This window comes from Juglans regia, chromosome 16 (genome assembly GCF_001411555.2).
Source record: "Juglans regia cultivar Chandler chromosome 16, Walnut 2.0, whole genome shotgun sequence".
In the NCBI taxonomy this organism is placed as follows: Eukaryota; Viridiplantae; Streptophyta; class Magnoliopsida; order Fagales; family Juglandaceae; genus Juglans; species Juglans regia.
In genome coordinates this window covers 20,796,873-20,813,760 of record NC_049916.1, presented here as the reverse complement: position 1 = coordinate 20,813,760, position 16,888 = coordinate 20,796,873, and the positions used below count along the sequence as shown (strand labels likewise).

The window sequence follows — 16,888 nt, the reverse complement described above, 5'->3', positions numbered from 1 at the left end:
CCCCCCCCCCCCTCCCTCCTCTTTATTTGTTTATCATTTTATCTTACCAATACAGTGTAGCTTTCATGGTCGTGTGCAGCATTATGACATTTAACAGCAGCATATCAAGGAAAATAGAACAGAATGATAAAATTGACAGAAATCTGAAATTTTACGATTGAGATTGCCAAGATTAGAATTACAGAGGCCAAAGTCCAGCACTTTTAGAAGCTGATGTTCAGGGACGCTGCCAAACAACAAACCAGGGATGGCTTATAAATTTAGCAGATTCATGATTACCTTGAGAATTTGAAAGCGCTCCTCCTCAGTAGGTGTAGTAACTTCAATTTCAGCATCAAAACGCCCTGATCTTCTTAGTGCAGGGTCAATTACATCCACCCTTTGTACATATAATAATAGTTAAAAGCAAATCCAAAGTTTTAGGCAAACAGTGGAAAATTAAAAATTAAATAAAATATATAAAGGAACTGGAAATTAGATGATTTTTTTATCGATAAACAAAATTTTATTGAGCATGAAATAGACAAAAGCCTGACTATACGGGACAAGCTGGAAATTATATGATACTAAACCTCTAGTAGTGTTAGTTGAGCGCACTATTAGCAAATGAATAGCTACTAATATCGGCAAAAGATTAGCTAGGTAATTAATTAGTATGGTCTTCACATGGAATTTAATGGAAAGCATCAAAAGTTTAAACCACAACAATATAACAGTTATATCCGTCAATGAGCATGCAGGACAATGTACATTTCAAATTTTCCTTTTTATTTTTTTTTTGATGACGGGGGAATTACCCCACGGCAGAGCCCTTAGGACTCACCCATCCATGGAACCTAAACCCCCCAAGAGACTAGCACAGCAACCCACCGCCATGGTCTCCCACTTAAATTGCAGTTTGATCCCAGGGGGAATCAAACCTGTGACATGGGGCTCATGCACACAAGTTCGCCCTTACCCTTGGGCTACCCATGGGTGGGTTTTAAAATTTTCCATGCCATTCGATAATTGTGATTAGCAGGATCAATATGGATCAGAAGAAAAGCACAAAATTGAATTTAACTAGAGCTGGAAAGCCACACAAAAATGTGATAGGGAAACCAGCGTACATGTATTTCAAAATGACATCAGATATGGTCTTTAAGTTGACATCTAAATATATCACACGTTGATGAAGTAAAACTCAAAGAAGAAGTCTTATAGATATACAATAGTCAAGTTTCATAGGAAAATAGAGCGCAGAAACTATACAGATATGAGAGAGACAATAACCTGTTAGTGGATGCAACTACAACAACCTGTGGTACAGAAGTTGAGGAAGGTTTATTGGAGTCCATTAGTGTTAAGAGTTGAGAGGCCACCCGAACATCTTGCTCCCTTCTGCATTCGAAGTATACTTTATTGCATGTGTTGCAAATCATTATCAAAGGTTTACAACTCAGCTACATTACATGTTCCACATTACCTTATATATAATAGACAAGCATAGCCTATAAATTTGTTTCTGCAGTGTGCAGAAAATTTCAATGCAGATGTGCCCACACAGAACAGTCAGAAGAGAAGTATTGCAAATCATATAGAAATCATAAAAGCCTGAACTTTCGGCCTCAATAAATTTAATCAACATTTCATCAAAAATATCACCACGGAGATGATACTTACAAGCATAAGACACGTTTGGCTAGAGCTGAACAAAATTATAGTAATGAGAAAATCAATGCCAAGTCCAAAGGCTAGGAAACTCAGATGAACTCAACCTGACAAGGCCTTGACTGGCAACTCTCCTTATGTGCCCCGTCAGAGCCATCTCACGTCAAGCATCCCAACCCAAATTTAACAACAATAATCTAATAATGCTCCCCATGTTCTCAGAGCACATCTAAATTTCTCAATTTCTACACAATATTTACTTTTTCTTGTGTATTAATAGAAAGCACAATCTATGAAGTCCAAAGATTAAATGATGCAGTAATGGAACATCCATGTACTCCTTAATGCCACATCCATCTTCTCCATAACTTGCCTGGAATCACGACGAGGACAAAGTGCATCTATTTCATCGATAAATATAACTGATGGCTTGCCCATCACTGCCTGAGACGATGCCTCTGAAAATGCCTCCCGCAGAACCTTCTCACTTTCTCCAGCATGTGCTCTATGAACAGAATGCGGACTGCAGACCATACCCACAAGAAAAATTCAAAAATGATGAAACAGATGAATAAAGCATAAGGACATTAGTATAACCTATAATAGTTGAAAAATAATGAAACGATATAAAAATCAATTGTTTCAGAATCATCATAAACGGCAGTCTGCAAAAGTCAAAGCAAATAACAAGCAAGGTGATAATGCAGTACCTGATAATGGTTAGATGTGCACCGCATTCCCGAACAACTGCCCGCACCAAGCTTGTCTTGGATATGACAAAAATATAAAATTAGATAATATTATGACTTTTTAATATGCGGACCAAACGAAGCCATCATTTCGCCAACAACTATGAGCTACTCAGAGAAATTCAAGTAGAATGACCAACCTAGAAAGACGTATCATGTGGGGAAAAAAGGAGAATTTGAATTCAAAACATTAAAACCAAACCCTGTCATCACCATTCGCTGTGTAGAGTAACCCTCCATTTTTTTTTAGCAACAAATTCTTAGTACAAATCTTCAATTCGTTTTTCGTTTCTCCTTTTTCTTTCCAAGAACCAAATATAACTAACACAATTCGAACATACACACAGCACGCTACAACACACGGAAACGCATTCATTTTACCACGAATCCAATAGCAAAGCAGTAGGAAAAACATTCCTCAAACTTCACCGTAAAGCAAAACGCAAAGCAACTTTTTTTTCCTTTGGACAAATTAAATGGAAACCAACTTACAATAGAAAGTATGCAAGGTCGCAACAAAATACCTTTCCGGTACCCGGTGGACCGTACAGGAGCAAACCTCGGGGCCACTGGAAGCAAACCCAAAAACCAATTAGCACGAAACTAAAGCTAGTTCCTAAGGTAACCATCGAATACGGAATGAAAGATTGAGTGCGTTGTTGTTACTTTAAGACCGAGTTTCTGAGCTTCGCGAGAGTAATAGAGAGGGAAAGTGATGAGCTCTCTGAGAGCTTGGAGAGCTTCTGCATTTCCGGCAATTGCTTGCTCTGCTCTCCACCGGTTCTGGCTGTCGATGTTGTGGCTGCTGCTGGTGCCTTGGCTTTCCATTTTAGCGCCAACTGCTCAGAGACGAGAGGCTTTTGAGGTTTTATTGGGAGCTCAGAGGAATACACAGCTCAGAGTTGGGTCATTATAGTCATTTCTTACGTCAATCGAAATTTGGTCGGCACATAATTGCCTTATAAGTTATACAAAAAATCTTCTCAAAAAAAAAAAATATGGAGCATAGAGTGTGGTAGAGATTGTATAGCAAAATTTTAAATTATAACTCTTTTATAATTATAACTACGAGGAAAAAGTGTTCGATTCTCCGATTATTTGAAATTTAAAAAAAAAAAATAGAAACTAATATTTTCAAAACTTTATAGAAGGTCAGTGCTCGGACCTGGACGAACGCAAAATACTCGTAGGCGAGCAAAAATTGCTCGAATCCAGGAGCAAGCAAAGATTACTCGCAATCCGGAACGAGAAAAATTGCTAGAACACAAGAGCGAGCAAAACTATTCCAACCCAAGGGCAAACAAGCTCTCATAGTTGTGTTTAGGAGTATAACCAGTCTGATTCGGTCTAATTTTAGATAAAATTTAGGATCAAACCAGTATGTATTCGATTTTACTAATTTCGATTCGATTCGATCCGATGTTAATAAAATGTAAATCTGTTTAAAAAAAAAAATTGCTTTAAAACAATCTGTTTTATTCCAAAATCTGATTAGTACAAAAAAAAAAAAAAAAACTCACAAGATTGATGTTTAAAAGAGCTCAGAAGATTGCAATATAAATGACAAAAGAAAAAGAATTGCAATATAAATGCATGATCAGTACCAAAAGTCAAATATTATATACCATATGTCGTCTAAATATACATACATAAATACAAATGAATAGAAGCTCTCTGTGCAATAAAACATGTTAGCTAGATCTATAATTGGTTTGTAGACCAAGACTTGTTGAGACTGTTGAGGGCTAGTGCTGTGTATGGAAATGGATGGAGGGAATGGAATGAGTGTTACGTTGTAATCTGTGTTGTACATTGATCTTCTCTCTATCAGTAACTATACGTTTGGATAGTGTGAATATTTTAGAAGTGTTGAGAATATTTATGAATAATAGTAAAAAAATAATAATAAAATATTAAATAATAGTAAAAAATAATGAACCTTAGAACTTGCATAAATTAATTCCTAGCAACCTCAAAATATTGTGCATTGTTAGGAATTAATATTTATATAATTATTTTACAACTTAATGTGATACTTTCGTTTCATTAAAGCATTATAATTTAAATTTATTTAAATTCAAATTTTACATAACTACCCTCCATTTGAAACCGGGTTGTAAAAAGAGTTAAAGCAAAATAACTTACCTCTATAACTAAATATGGGCAGCCTGCAATCTGAAAATTTGAAGGGCTACCATGCAAACTACATCGGATTAACACAAACATTTATGGTTGTACAGAAACTGACGCCACCAGTAGCCACCGACGCGAACCAATCGACCGCATCAGGAACCAGTGGAGAACTGGTCGGCATGCAGTAGAAATTTGAAGAAACCAATGTTCAGCGGTTCGGTCCCAATTTGAAGTTGAACCGAACCTCTGAACTGACCGATATAATAAAACTTTTTTTGTTAAATATACCCTTATCAAAACGACGTCGTTCCAAGTTTAAGTGGAACGACGTCGTTTTAGTTGATAAGTATTACAACTGATAATGGAAACGACGCTGTTTGGCATTAAACCAAACGGCGTCTTTTTATTAAGAACGTAAGAAAAAAAAAATAAGTCTGCAACAACGCCATTCCACTTAAACTTAAATAGAATGACGTCATTTCGAGATGAGTCTTCTTCTTCCCCAGGCTCTTCTTCTAGAATCTGATCTCTGCAACTCTCTCTCTCTCTCTCAATCTCTCTCATTATTCTCTCAATAGAACCGCCAGAGAATCGATATCGGTTTTCACTCCTACAAACATTTATAAAAAGTTGCATCCAAGTTCATGAAAAACAACTAACACTTACATATATATATATATATACACACATACATATACAGATATTACAAATCACTAGCTATATATAAAGTCTAATTATGGTATGAGATATACACATCTGAGATTGTTCCAAAGCTTGTTCATATGAGATATGTTTATGTTATAATTTATAAATTATAATATGAAATTATTTCATATATGATATATAATTATATATATTTTATATAAAAATTTCATATATAATTATATATTATATATAAAACTTATATATAAAATATTTTGTATAATATTAATTTTGTATAAAACTTATATATATAAAATATTAATTTTTATACATTTTTCCCCCAACCGGTCCGATTAGGTCCCGAAAACCACAAAATCGGGATTGGATCGAGTCCAGCCGATTTGCATAATACAAGAATCGATCCCAGACCGGATCGGTTCAAAATTGGGCCCACCGATCCGGTCCGGTCCAAACCGATTCTCTGATTTCCTAGTTTAAACTTACACCCCTAGTTATGTCTACTCCATAGGCGATGAAAGAGTGTTAAGACCCAACGACAATCAAGGACTACTCTATTATGAATCCAATTAAATTGGGCTAGGCCTGATAAGCTCCAGTTGTTATCTTTTATTTTTATTTGAGTTGTTAAAGTAGTTTAGTGGCCCATGGGCCTAGTTAATGTGAGTTAAAATTGGGCCATGGCCTTAGTTGGTTACTGCCGAATTAAGTCATCATCTTCCAGTATATGAAGGGGAAAGAGGGTCCTTGTTTGGGAATCTGGAAAATTATTGTTGAAACAGTTTGTATGTTCTTTGGGAGGAATTGGGACCTCGAATACCCCAAGGCATAGCCGTTATCAGAATCTTCTTTATTGTTAATCTCTTGCACGATTGTTACATTCATCTAGTATTATCTCTCTCGTGTTCTTGATCTCCTTTATCTTCTATATTAATGTTTCCTTCACTGGAGGGTTCATTCCGAATGGTATCTAAAGCCACCAATTCTTCAATGGACGGAGTAGACTTTAACAAACAGCAAGCAAATTTGCTACCGTTGATGGAAAAGATTTTTGATAAAATGTTGCACATCGCATAAATAATTGACTGAATGCAAGCAAATTACAAGGTTTTCATGAACCGAGTGCAGGAAACCTTCTTGGTTTGGGAAGACCAAGCTGCGAAGATGGAGGATGGAGAAGAAGAGGTAGTAGAGGTGGAGATCGTAGCAGTGCCCACGGTAGCTGTTCCCACAGAAATCCCTCTTCCCTATGTTCTGAAAAATCAATAACTGAAATTAAATTATCTTCTCTCATAAGATCAAACATTGCGACTGCGTCTTAATGAGGAAATTATTGAGTGGGCGTTCTCCAGGATTGCTGATGTGGAAGGAATAAACAAGATAGTGACAAGTGATCCAAGCTCGCTATTAGATAAGAAGGCAAGCGATTTGGGTGAAATGAATGTGCTTGTCTTCGACCTGGGGGGTGGAACATTTGATGTCTCTTTCCTCACCATTGAAGATGGCATCTATGAAGTGGAAGCCATAGCTGGTGAATATTCTGGTAATAGGAGGGTGAATCAATTCTTTCAAGGATTAAAGAGAAATTTAAGAAAAATCCTCAAAAATCATGATAAGCGTCTTTACTTAAAAATTGGGAGGAATTTGCTGGTTGGAGTAAAGGGGTGTCTCTCTTCTATTCGCTAGAATTTTCTTCATGATTCTAAATTGAGGTATTCGAGTTATTGGGTGTGGAGAGTCGTTCTCTTCTCTACTGCTCAGCTTGATGTAGTCACCAAACATGCCCTTCAGGAAATGGTGTTTGATGTGGAGTCGAAGTCAATGTTGCACATCGAGATGGCTAAGAAAAATCTTTTTATTCAAAGAGAAATAGTAGCAGATTCAAGCATCAATTCTGATGAAACTGTCGACTATGACTTTGCAGTCTGAGTGGCTATTTTGAGCGGTGAAGGTAAAGAGAAGGGGCAAGATCTGCTGCTTTTGGATGTCACCTCTCTCTCCCTTGATCTTGAAATAGCTGGTGGTGGATTGACTGTATTGATTTCCAGGTTGAGGCTAAACAGAGCATTTATAAATGGAGTTATGGATCAACTCAAAGGTCCAATGAAAGAATTGAGAGAGAAACCATGGAAGAAACACCAAAGATCCGTGGGAGATGAAGCACTTCTTGGAGCTCTTATTGTGCCTGAGATCGATGTACACGGTGCCCTCCTTCCAAGTATGTATGGTTGTACGAGCAATGCACTCAACTTGTTCGATAAAATACTCCGGTAAGGTCTATGTTTTGGCATGTTGAAAGTCAAGGTGATAGAGAAATGGGAATCAAATTTCTTAATGCATTCTATTACGGTGAAGGAAGTCGATAAGCCATAACCTGGTCTGAGGTTATATGGGTTTTATACACTACTCTTGCCATCAAAATTTTATTCCCTCTTTAATGTTGCCGTTAAGAGCCAACGTATGTTTTCGATGCCAAAGAACAGTTCCAGTGAGAGTTTAACATACAAGGGTGCTGGTGCTGACCTAGCTCGCCATGGAACTTTCTGTATCATGCAGCTTGCACTTCCAGATGGTATATATATGGTTGATGCTATTCAGGGTGGAAAGATGCTTATGAGAGCCTGGAAGTCTACATTCGAGTCTGTTTACATCACAAAAGTTGTTCATGATTGCAAACGAGTTAGTGATGCACTATATTTTCAGTTGTTCAGTTTTTCAACTTGGTTAGGTGTAGTTCTTTGTCTGGTTTTTAACATGATCGTTGTGATGGTGTGCTTGTATCATTTTGGTGCTTATGTTGCACTCATCTACGTTTCTTTGAGTTTTTCATTGTTAGTAGTATGTGTTTTGGATAGCGAGTCTCTACCCATTCAATGGAGCCCATGGATGATTTTTGGGTATAGAAGAATAATTGGGTGTCTATTTGATGCAAGTGAGCTATTTGTGAAAATGTCAATTAGAAGTGATGTCCAAGGAAAAATGAGAGAATGTTTCATGTCCTAGGTCCAGATTCTTACAAAGTTAGTTGGGCTACTTTTGAATGTCATGGTATTTGTTGTCCATTGAACGACAAAAAACATGCTGGAAATCAGAATGCAAAAAGGGAAGATAGCCCCGTCGGATGTAACCCTAGTTACTTGGCTTGTACAAGTTTGAACACAACCAAGTTCAGGAAATTGACAAACACGACTGTTGTGTTTAGTGGCTGCAATCCAAAGAGCAGCAGTAGTAATTTCAACTTTGGCCACATTTGCTTAGTTGGATATGAGACTGAAGTTTTTACACGTGCTGACCTTGAGTCTTCCAATTTTATTGTGAATACTGGCAATAACAACAATAATTTTATTGTTGGTATTGATTTCACAAAAAGCAATGAGGGGACAGGTGCAAAGTCATTTAACAGGCGGAGTTTGCATCACATTGGAGATGGACCTTGGAATATGATGAAGAAATTTGAAGACAATATGCCTCTCTATGGTGCAGCATTTTCCAACAGCTTGAAACCTCCTCATCCTTCAAGTCTTGAACCGAGTGTTCCTCATTTTTATCCAGACATCAGGCTCAATAACTCCAAGGACATGGCCTTTGTCCGTAGGCATCAGACGTGTTGCGATTGTGGAAGTGCAAAACTGCTAGTGAAAATGAACCTTGAGGACAAGGTTCTTTAAAGGGAGGAATTTGTTATGAATCCAATAAAATTGGGCTGGGCTTGATGAGCTCCTACTGAGTTGTTATCTTGTACTTTATTTGAGTTGTTAAAGTAGTTTAGTGGCCCATGTGCCCAGTTAATGTGAGTTAAAATTGGCTCATCGCCTTAGTTGGTTGCTGCTAACTTAAGTCATCATCTTCCAGTATATGAAGGGGAAAGAGGGTCCTTGTTTGGAGATCTGGAAAATTATTGCTGAAACAGTTTGTATTTTCTTTGGGAGGAATTGGGAACCTTGAATACCCCCAGGCATAGTCATTATCATTATCTTCTTTATTGCTCATCTCTTGCATGATTGTTACATTCATCTAGTATTATATCTCCATTGTTCTTGATCTCCTTTTATCTTCTATATTAATGTTTCCTTTATTGGAGAGTTCATTCCATACTCGAACCTTAAGCGAGCAAAGAAAATTCAAACCCCGTGCAAGCAAAGAGTGTTTGCAATTTGCCCCTCAACAAGCAACGATTGCTCCAGCGGCAAGCCCAGGGCAAGCAAAGAGAACCCGAATGACGGGGAGAGTCGCATCAACTCCCGTAAGGCAAGTGAAAGTTTTTTCTCTCAAGGTAAGCACCATGAGGAGCAACAAAACTTGCCCCCAAAGCGAGCATCGTTAAAGAGCATGAAAGAGTGCTCATCTAGAGGGGTGGTGAGAAAAAGTATTTCTCCTAGGGAATACTAAAAATGCTCGCTCCAGTGAGAATGATGTTCATCAGAAGTGCTTGTCGCACTATTGGGCAAGCAATATATTGATCAAAAGCTCCTACACCCAGAGGCGCGAGCAATGCTCTCATCCCGCAGGACGACCTCATGGTGCTCGCACCCGGGATGAGCACTTTGCTCAATGCAAGTATCAAGTATAGTGAAACACTCGCACTTTCCTCGCATCCAGTATTGCAAGTGAAGCACTCGCACTTTGCTCGGTGCTATAAAAAATGCTCGCCACCTTTACTCCTAGGTGCGAGTATGGGGAGCTCGCACCTTGAGGCAAACAATAACATATCTCGATCATGGGCGAGCACTTTGGTTACATTACATGGTAAAAAATGATGCTTGATGGTCATGGGATCTTGTGCAAATTGTACAAGTTCTATGAATCTAATGCTTATGTGGTAGCTCGTTATAAAAATTAAGAATAATTTTATAAAAAAAAAATTGACTGTGAAATAAATTAAAATATATTTCGATGTATTATTATTCTTTTTTGATAACAAGTTAATATTTTGTACTACCACCAAGCAATTAGTAATTAAAATTTAAAAAGTAAAAGCAAATTAAATATTCTCTGAATGTACTATTTATATGTGTAAATAAATCTGTATATATTTTTCTTTTCTCTCTCTCTTTATTTATTAAAGTATTTGTTAGTAAAAAATATAATATATTGACATATTCTTATAATTATAAAATGTAATTCAATTGAATTGTCATATCTTGGGTAAAGTCTAAATTGAAATTAGAGCATAAATCACAAGCATGGCATGGCAAATCCATTAAGATATAGAGATATCAACCTAGTTGATCGAAGCAAAACAATTATATCTTTTGATCTCGATACCTAACGAAGGCCATGATCTTGGTGGTATTGCAAATTCGATTGTAATAAGTTACTTGTATAATTTAAGGTGGTGACTAACTTCCGGAATGATTTTTCTTTTGAAGAGTTATTCAAAAGTTATCATTTCATGACCAAGATCTTGTGATCATTATTTTAACGATTTCTTAAAATTTTGCTTTGATATCTTTAACTACCTATATATATATATATTATTTTGATTTCTTAGTTAATTTCTATTTTGCGCGACTTTTCAATATTCTTCTACATAAAATGATTTTTTAGTATTGTATTATCGAGAAGTTACTTGTGATAAAAACTTTATTAAACATGATAAAAAGAAAAGAAAAAAGTTCATAAAGATATAAGGTGTATTAGCACGCTACTTATAGTGTGACCCATTATAACTTTAAAAAGACCAAAATACAAATAATTTTTAGTATGAGTTATTCTACTCATCATCCTTACACCACACATATGATAAGAGAAAAAAAATAAAAAGATTAATAATAAAAATAGGTGTGTGGTGTAGAAATGATGAGTATAATTTTTCTTTTAATATAGTAATGTTAAAGGTTTCCACATCAATTATGTGTTAGGTGTGTAAAAGATAAAGTTTCTAAATTTTATTAGAATAATTTTATTTGAAGATCTTAATTTACATCACACATCATCTACGTGGTATAATTTGATTTAGAAGATAAAATTTAATTTGAAGCTTATAAATCAAATTATTTATGTGGATAATGTGGTGTAAAAACTTTGACATAAGATTACTATTTTTTATAAAAGAAATTTTGGAAATATCTATTCTGGTTCACACTCCAATATATAGGAAGGAAAATTAGAATTGGCAAAAGTTGAAACGAATGCAGGAGAAATTGAAACTATACTCAAAACGAACACGCAATTGAAGCTTCCGTAGCATAGTGGTAGTGCGTTCGCTTCGTAAGCGAAAGGTCGCGAGTTCGATCCTCGCCGGGAGCTTCTGATATTTTTATCATCTGGGAAAGTCAACGGAACAACCTTCCCGTTAGATGATTTGAGATTTTATTACTTTTATAACTTTTTTTAACATTATTTTATTGAAAAAAGCTCTATTTTATAAATTTCAAATTAAATGACAGGGGCTTTGTAATTTTTTTTTGAGGAAAATGTTATCATTCATTTATCAAAGAAACTTATATACATGACCGGATACATTCTGGAATGTTCTCATATCAAAATAGGACATCATAAATCAAAATAATGTATTTAAAGCTCTACCAGTATACTATTTCTTTTTGTGACTGGTCTGGTCTTCACTATTATTACTACTTTTTAGAGAAAAAGTCCAAGAAACTACACTTTCTGCCTAACACAAAGACTCAACTTCACCCTTCATAGAAAGAGATGACCTAACCTCTACAGACAAATGTTCAAGAAACGAACTCTTTTTTATTTTAATTAACAAGAAGGAAACCAAAAAGGAAAACATAGTATAAATGCGAAAAATGACGGATTATAGTTTGGATCGACTCTAGTAGACATCAGAACTTGTCACGTCCCGTGAAGGCAACAACACTTATCTCTTTTCAGCTACAAATGTCCTATTTGAAAAATCTGGTATTGGTGGCGAGTCTGGTGATCTAGTACGTGTGTCAAGAATAGCTGCCAGAAGGGGTGGCGCGTGAGGACCACACGTAGATGTGGGCGGTGCATGAGAACCACGTGTGGTGATTTTGGCAAAATCACCACTTTTGTTCGAACAATTTTTGACATGTGAATCTGCTTATGCCGCGCGTGCCTCTCGGGAGTTGGCGAAAAGCAGTAAACCTGTCTTTTTCAACCTTAAAGAAAGTAAAATAAAATTAAGTAAAAGAAGTATTAATAGACAAGATGAGTGAATGGAGAAAGGAGACACAATCTTGCATTAAATAATTGATCAGATTCATATGAGAAATGATATTTTTAGTCATAGAGTGCGCAAGCGTCGCACACTTCTTTTGAAAAAATTGAGTAAATATAAGACCCACATAAAAAAATTAATTTTTTTAAAATAGATCTTACTCTTTTTCAAAATGAATGTGTTGTATTTACATGACTCATGACTATATCTAGTATTACTCATTTTATATTGAAGCAAATTTTCAATATTAACGGGATATGTGATATCTTTTAAGCTCTCTCTTTATAAAAATAAAATAAAATAAACTATATTTTATAAACTTAAAATTAAATGATAGGATTTTATTCTTTTATTTTATTTTTCCAATATATTCTTAGAAGTGCATTAATAAATTATGGTGGTAATTAAGCATATGAAAACTCATGATTAAAATGAGAATTGCTACTGCCATAAAAAGATCCAATAAAAATAAATATATAAACTGACATATTAGATAAAACGTAACTTTATAATCTAAAGTACTTTTCGATTATAAACGTTAGAAAAGATTGAAACCCTAAGATTAGAGAGAATAAGCCAAATTAAAGTGTTAGACAATAGATAAATTTATAAAGCAATTTATTGTTCGTCTAATAAGGGCTTGAAATATTTTGAATCTTTCTACCTCTCTCACTTGAGATATGGACCATCAAGTTAATATCAGAGGATTTTATCCTTCAAATCTAATATATTAGAAAGTTCGAATTAATCGCTCACCTACCAGTAAAAAGATAAGAGAGAAAAAAAATCAGCAACAAATCCAGCTAGTATTATACATTTATTTATGTTGTTCTTTTTTTTAAAAAAAATAAGATTTATGTTGTTCCTTTTTAATTTCTTAAGTTATATATTCTAGCTAGGTAGAGTTAATGTATCCTACATGTATATACAAATATTAATTGCGAACCCAGTGTGGGGGTAAATACATCAGGTTCAAAATGGTTTGCAAGACCCAGCACATCGAAGAGTTATCACTAGAAGATAAAGGAAGATAAAGGGAAATGAGACAGAGAAAGGACAAGGGAAGACAAGAGGTATTGTGTCAGGAGAGAAAATGAGTGATTTGACGTAAAGTAAGAGGAAATGACATAAAGCAAAGGGGGCAGGAGAATAGAGATGGTGCCTACGATTTCAATGACTTTTATTTTAAACGCTTAAAGGGATTTTTGGCTAGGCTTCTTGGGGGGCTTCTTTTCCGGCTGCTTCTTCAACTTCTAGAGAGAGAGAGAACTCTAGAAAGAACATATTCTCCAACAAGTAGATCTACAACTCTATTGTATATAGAGAAATAAGAGGCTATGAGAGAATGTAAACAATCATATTATAGTGGAATCTCTCCTTCCCAAACCTCCGTGGACGTAGGCATAATCCCAAACTACATAAATCTATGTGTCTATCTCTCATTATTTTCTCTACATTTAAATATTGTTCACCGTCATGGATGTACGTACGAACACCATATAGCTGTAACGGATCACAGCTAGGGGCTCCACACCTCACCGATCGGGGCCCAGCCCATCTCAGCACGTCCAGGAATGAATCTTTCTTCCCTTCTAAGCTGCACCGTTTTTAGGCGTTAACAAGTATTTCATAAAGCAATTTGGATGGTAAAAAGTAGTCTTACAATCTAAAGTATTTCTCGATTATAAACATTGGAAAATATTGAAACCCTAATATTAGGGAGAATCAGCCAAATTAAAGTATTAGACAATAGATAAATTTATAAAGCAATTTATTGTTCGTTTAATAATGGCTTGAAATATTTTGAATCTTTCTACCTCTCTCACTTGAGATATGGACCTTCAAGTTCATATCAGAGGATTTTATCATTTCAATCTAATATCTCAGAAAGTTTGAATCAATTGCTCACCTACCAATAAAAAGATAAGAGAGAAAAAAAATCAACAACAAATCCGGCTAGTATTACACATTTATTTATGTTGTTCTTTTTTTTTTTAAAAAAAATAAGATTTATGTTGTTCCTTTTTAATTTCTTAAGTTATATATGCTAGCTAGGTAGAGTTAATATGTCATACATGTATATACAAATATTAATTGCGAACCCAGTGTGGGGGTAAATACACCAAGTCCAAAATGGTTTTCAAGGCCCAGCCCATCGAAGAGTTATCCCTAGAAGATAAATGAAGATAAAGGGAAACGAGACAGAGAAAGAACAAGGGAAGGCAAGAGGTATTGTATCAGAAGAGAAAATGAGTGATTTGACGTAAAGTAAAGGAAAATGACATAAAGCAAAGGGGGTAGGAGAATAGAGATGGTGCATACGATTTCAATGACTTTTATTTTGAACGCTTAGAGGGATTTTTGGCCAGGCTTCTTGGGGAGCTTCTTCTCCGGCTGCTTCTTCAACCTCTAGAGAGAGAGAACTCTAGAAAGAACATCTTCTCCAGCAAGTAGATCTCCAGCTCTCATTGTACATAGAGAAATAAGAGGCTATGAGAGACTGTAAACAAACATATTATAGTGAAATATCTCCTTCCCAAACCCCCGTGGACATAGGCATAATCCCAAACTACATAAATCTGTGTGTCTATCTCTCTTATTTTCTCTGCATTTAAATACTGTTTACCGCCATGGACGTACGCACAAACACCATACAGCCGTAACGGATCACCGCTAGGGGCTCCACATCTCACCGATCGAGGTCCAACCCATCTCAGTGGGTCCATGAATGAATCTTTCTTCCCTTCTAAGCTGCACCGTTTTTGGGCATTAACAAGTATTTCATAGAGCAATTTGGGTGTTAAAAAGTAGCTTTACAATCTAAAGTATTTCTTGATTATAAACATTGGAAAAGATTGAAACCCTAATATTAGGGAGAATCAGCCAAATTAAAGTATTGGACAATAGATAAATTCATAAAGCAATTTATTTTTCGTTTAATAATGACTTGAAATATTTTGAGTCTTTCTACCTCTCTCATTTGAGATATAGACCTTCAAGTTCGTTTAAGAGGGTTTTCTCCTTCAAATCTAATATCCCACAAAGCTCAGAATTAATCGCTCACCTGCCACTAAGGGGATAAGAGAGAAAAAAAATAGCAACAAATTTGCCTAGTATTACACATTTATTTACGTTCTTTTTTTAAAAAAAAAAAAAAGAATTATGCTATTCCTTTTTAATTTCTTGAGTTTTATATTCTAGCTAGGTAGAATTAATGTACACTATACATACGAACAAATATTAATTATGAGCCCTGTGAGGGGATAAAATACACCAAGCCCAAAATGGTTTTCAAGGCCCAGCCCATCGATGAGTCATCACTAGAAGACAAAGGAAGAGATATGGAAATGAGACAGAAAAAGGACAAGGGAAGGCAAGAAGTAATGTATCACAAGAGAAAATGAGTGATTTGATGTAAAGTAAGTGGAAATGACATAAAGCAAATGGGGCATGAGATAAAATGGATAGGATGACTACAGTTCCAAAGACTTTTCTTTTGGATGCTTAGAGAGATTTTTGGCCAGGCTTCTTGGGGCTTCTTCTTTGGTTGCTTCTTCAATCTCTAGAGAGAGAGTTCCAGAAAAACATCTTCTTCAGCAAGTAGACTTTAGCTTCCATTGTACAGTGAGAAATAAGAGACTACAAGAGACTATAAACAATCATCTATAGTGGAATCTCCTCTCCCCAAACCCATGTGGATGTAAGCCTTGTGCTGAACCATGTAAATCTGTGTATCCATCTCTAATTATTTTCTTAGTAATTAAATATTATTCACAGCCATGGACGTACGCATGGACACCATACAGCCACACTAGATCACCGTCGGGGGCTCCACACCTCACCGATTGAGGCCCAACCCCCATCGCAATGCATCCGAGAATGGATCTTTCTCTCATGGATCTTTCTCTCATTCTAGGCTGAGCCATTTTCAGGCGTTAACAAGTATTTCATAAAACAATTTAGCGTTAAAAAGTAGTTTTACAATCTAAAGTATTTCTTGATTATAAACGTTAGAAAAGATTGAAACCCTAAAATTAGGGAGAATCAGCCAAATTAAAGTATTGGACAATAAATAAATTCATAAAGCAATTTATTGTTCGTTTAATAATGGCTTGAAATATTTTGAGTCTTTCTACCTATCTCACTTGAGATATGGACCTTCAAGTTCGTATAAGATGGTTTTCTCCTCAAATCTAATATATTAGAAAGTTCGAATTAATCGCTTACCTGCTAGTAAAAAGATAAGAGAGAAAAAAAAAAATCAGCAACAAATTCGGCTAGTATTATGCATTTATTTATGTTGTTTTTTTTTAAAAAATAAAGTAAAATTATGTTGTCCCTTTTTAATTTCTTAAGTTATATATTCTAGCTAGGTAGAACTAATGTATCTTACACGTATGTACAAATATTAATTGTGAACCCCACCAATATTGCTGAACATCGAACTGATCATGATCACCACGACCACGGGTCCACGACTAAAAACAAATTAATCGAAGCCGTTCAAATTAAATCCCAGTTCCCCAATAAATTAAAAAATAATAAT

The 16,888-nt window shown here is 35.5% G+C and overlaps 1 protein-coding gene and 1 non-coding gene across 2 annotated transcripts; one reads left to right on the top strand and one right to left on the bottom strand.

Annotated features, from left to right (window-relative positions):
• Nucleotides 1–66: 66 nt before the first annotated feature.
• LOC108989370 (cell division control protein 48 homolog B-like) lies at nt 67–3,254 on the bottom strand. Its single transcript, XM_035686688.1, has 6 exons — nt 3,066–3,254; nt 2,924–2,968; nt 2,361–2,416; nt 2,024–2,173; nt 1,273–1,380; nt 67–379 (listed from the first exon to the last, which is right to left on the bottom strand). Exons 1-6 carry the CDS (start codon nt 3,225–3,227, stop codon nt 253–255), a joined length of 648 nt encoding a protein of 215 aa, XP_035542581.1. The 5' UTR covers nt 3,228–3,254; the 3' UTR covers nt 67–252.
• An 8,115-nt stretch (nt 3,255–11,369) lies between these two features.
• Nucleotides 11,370–11,441, top strand: TRNAT-CGU. The gene has a single exon. It is a non-coding gene; the product is annotated as a tRNA-Thr (tRNA).
• The last annotated feature ends 5,447 nt before the right edge of the window (nt 11,442–16,888 follow it).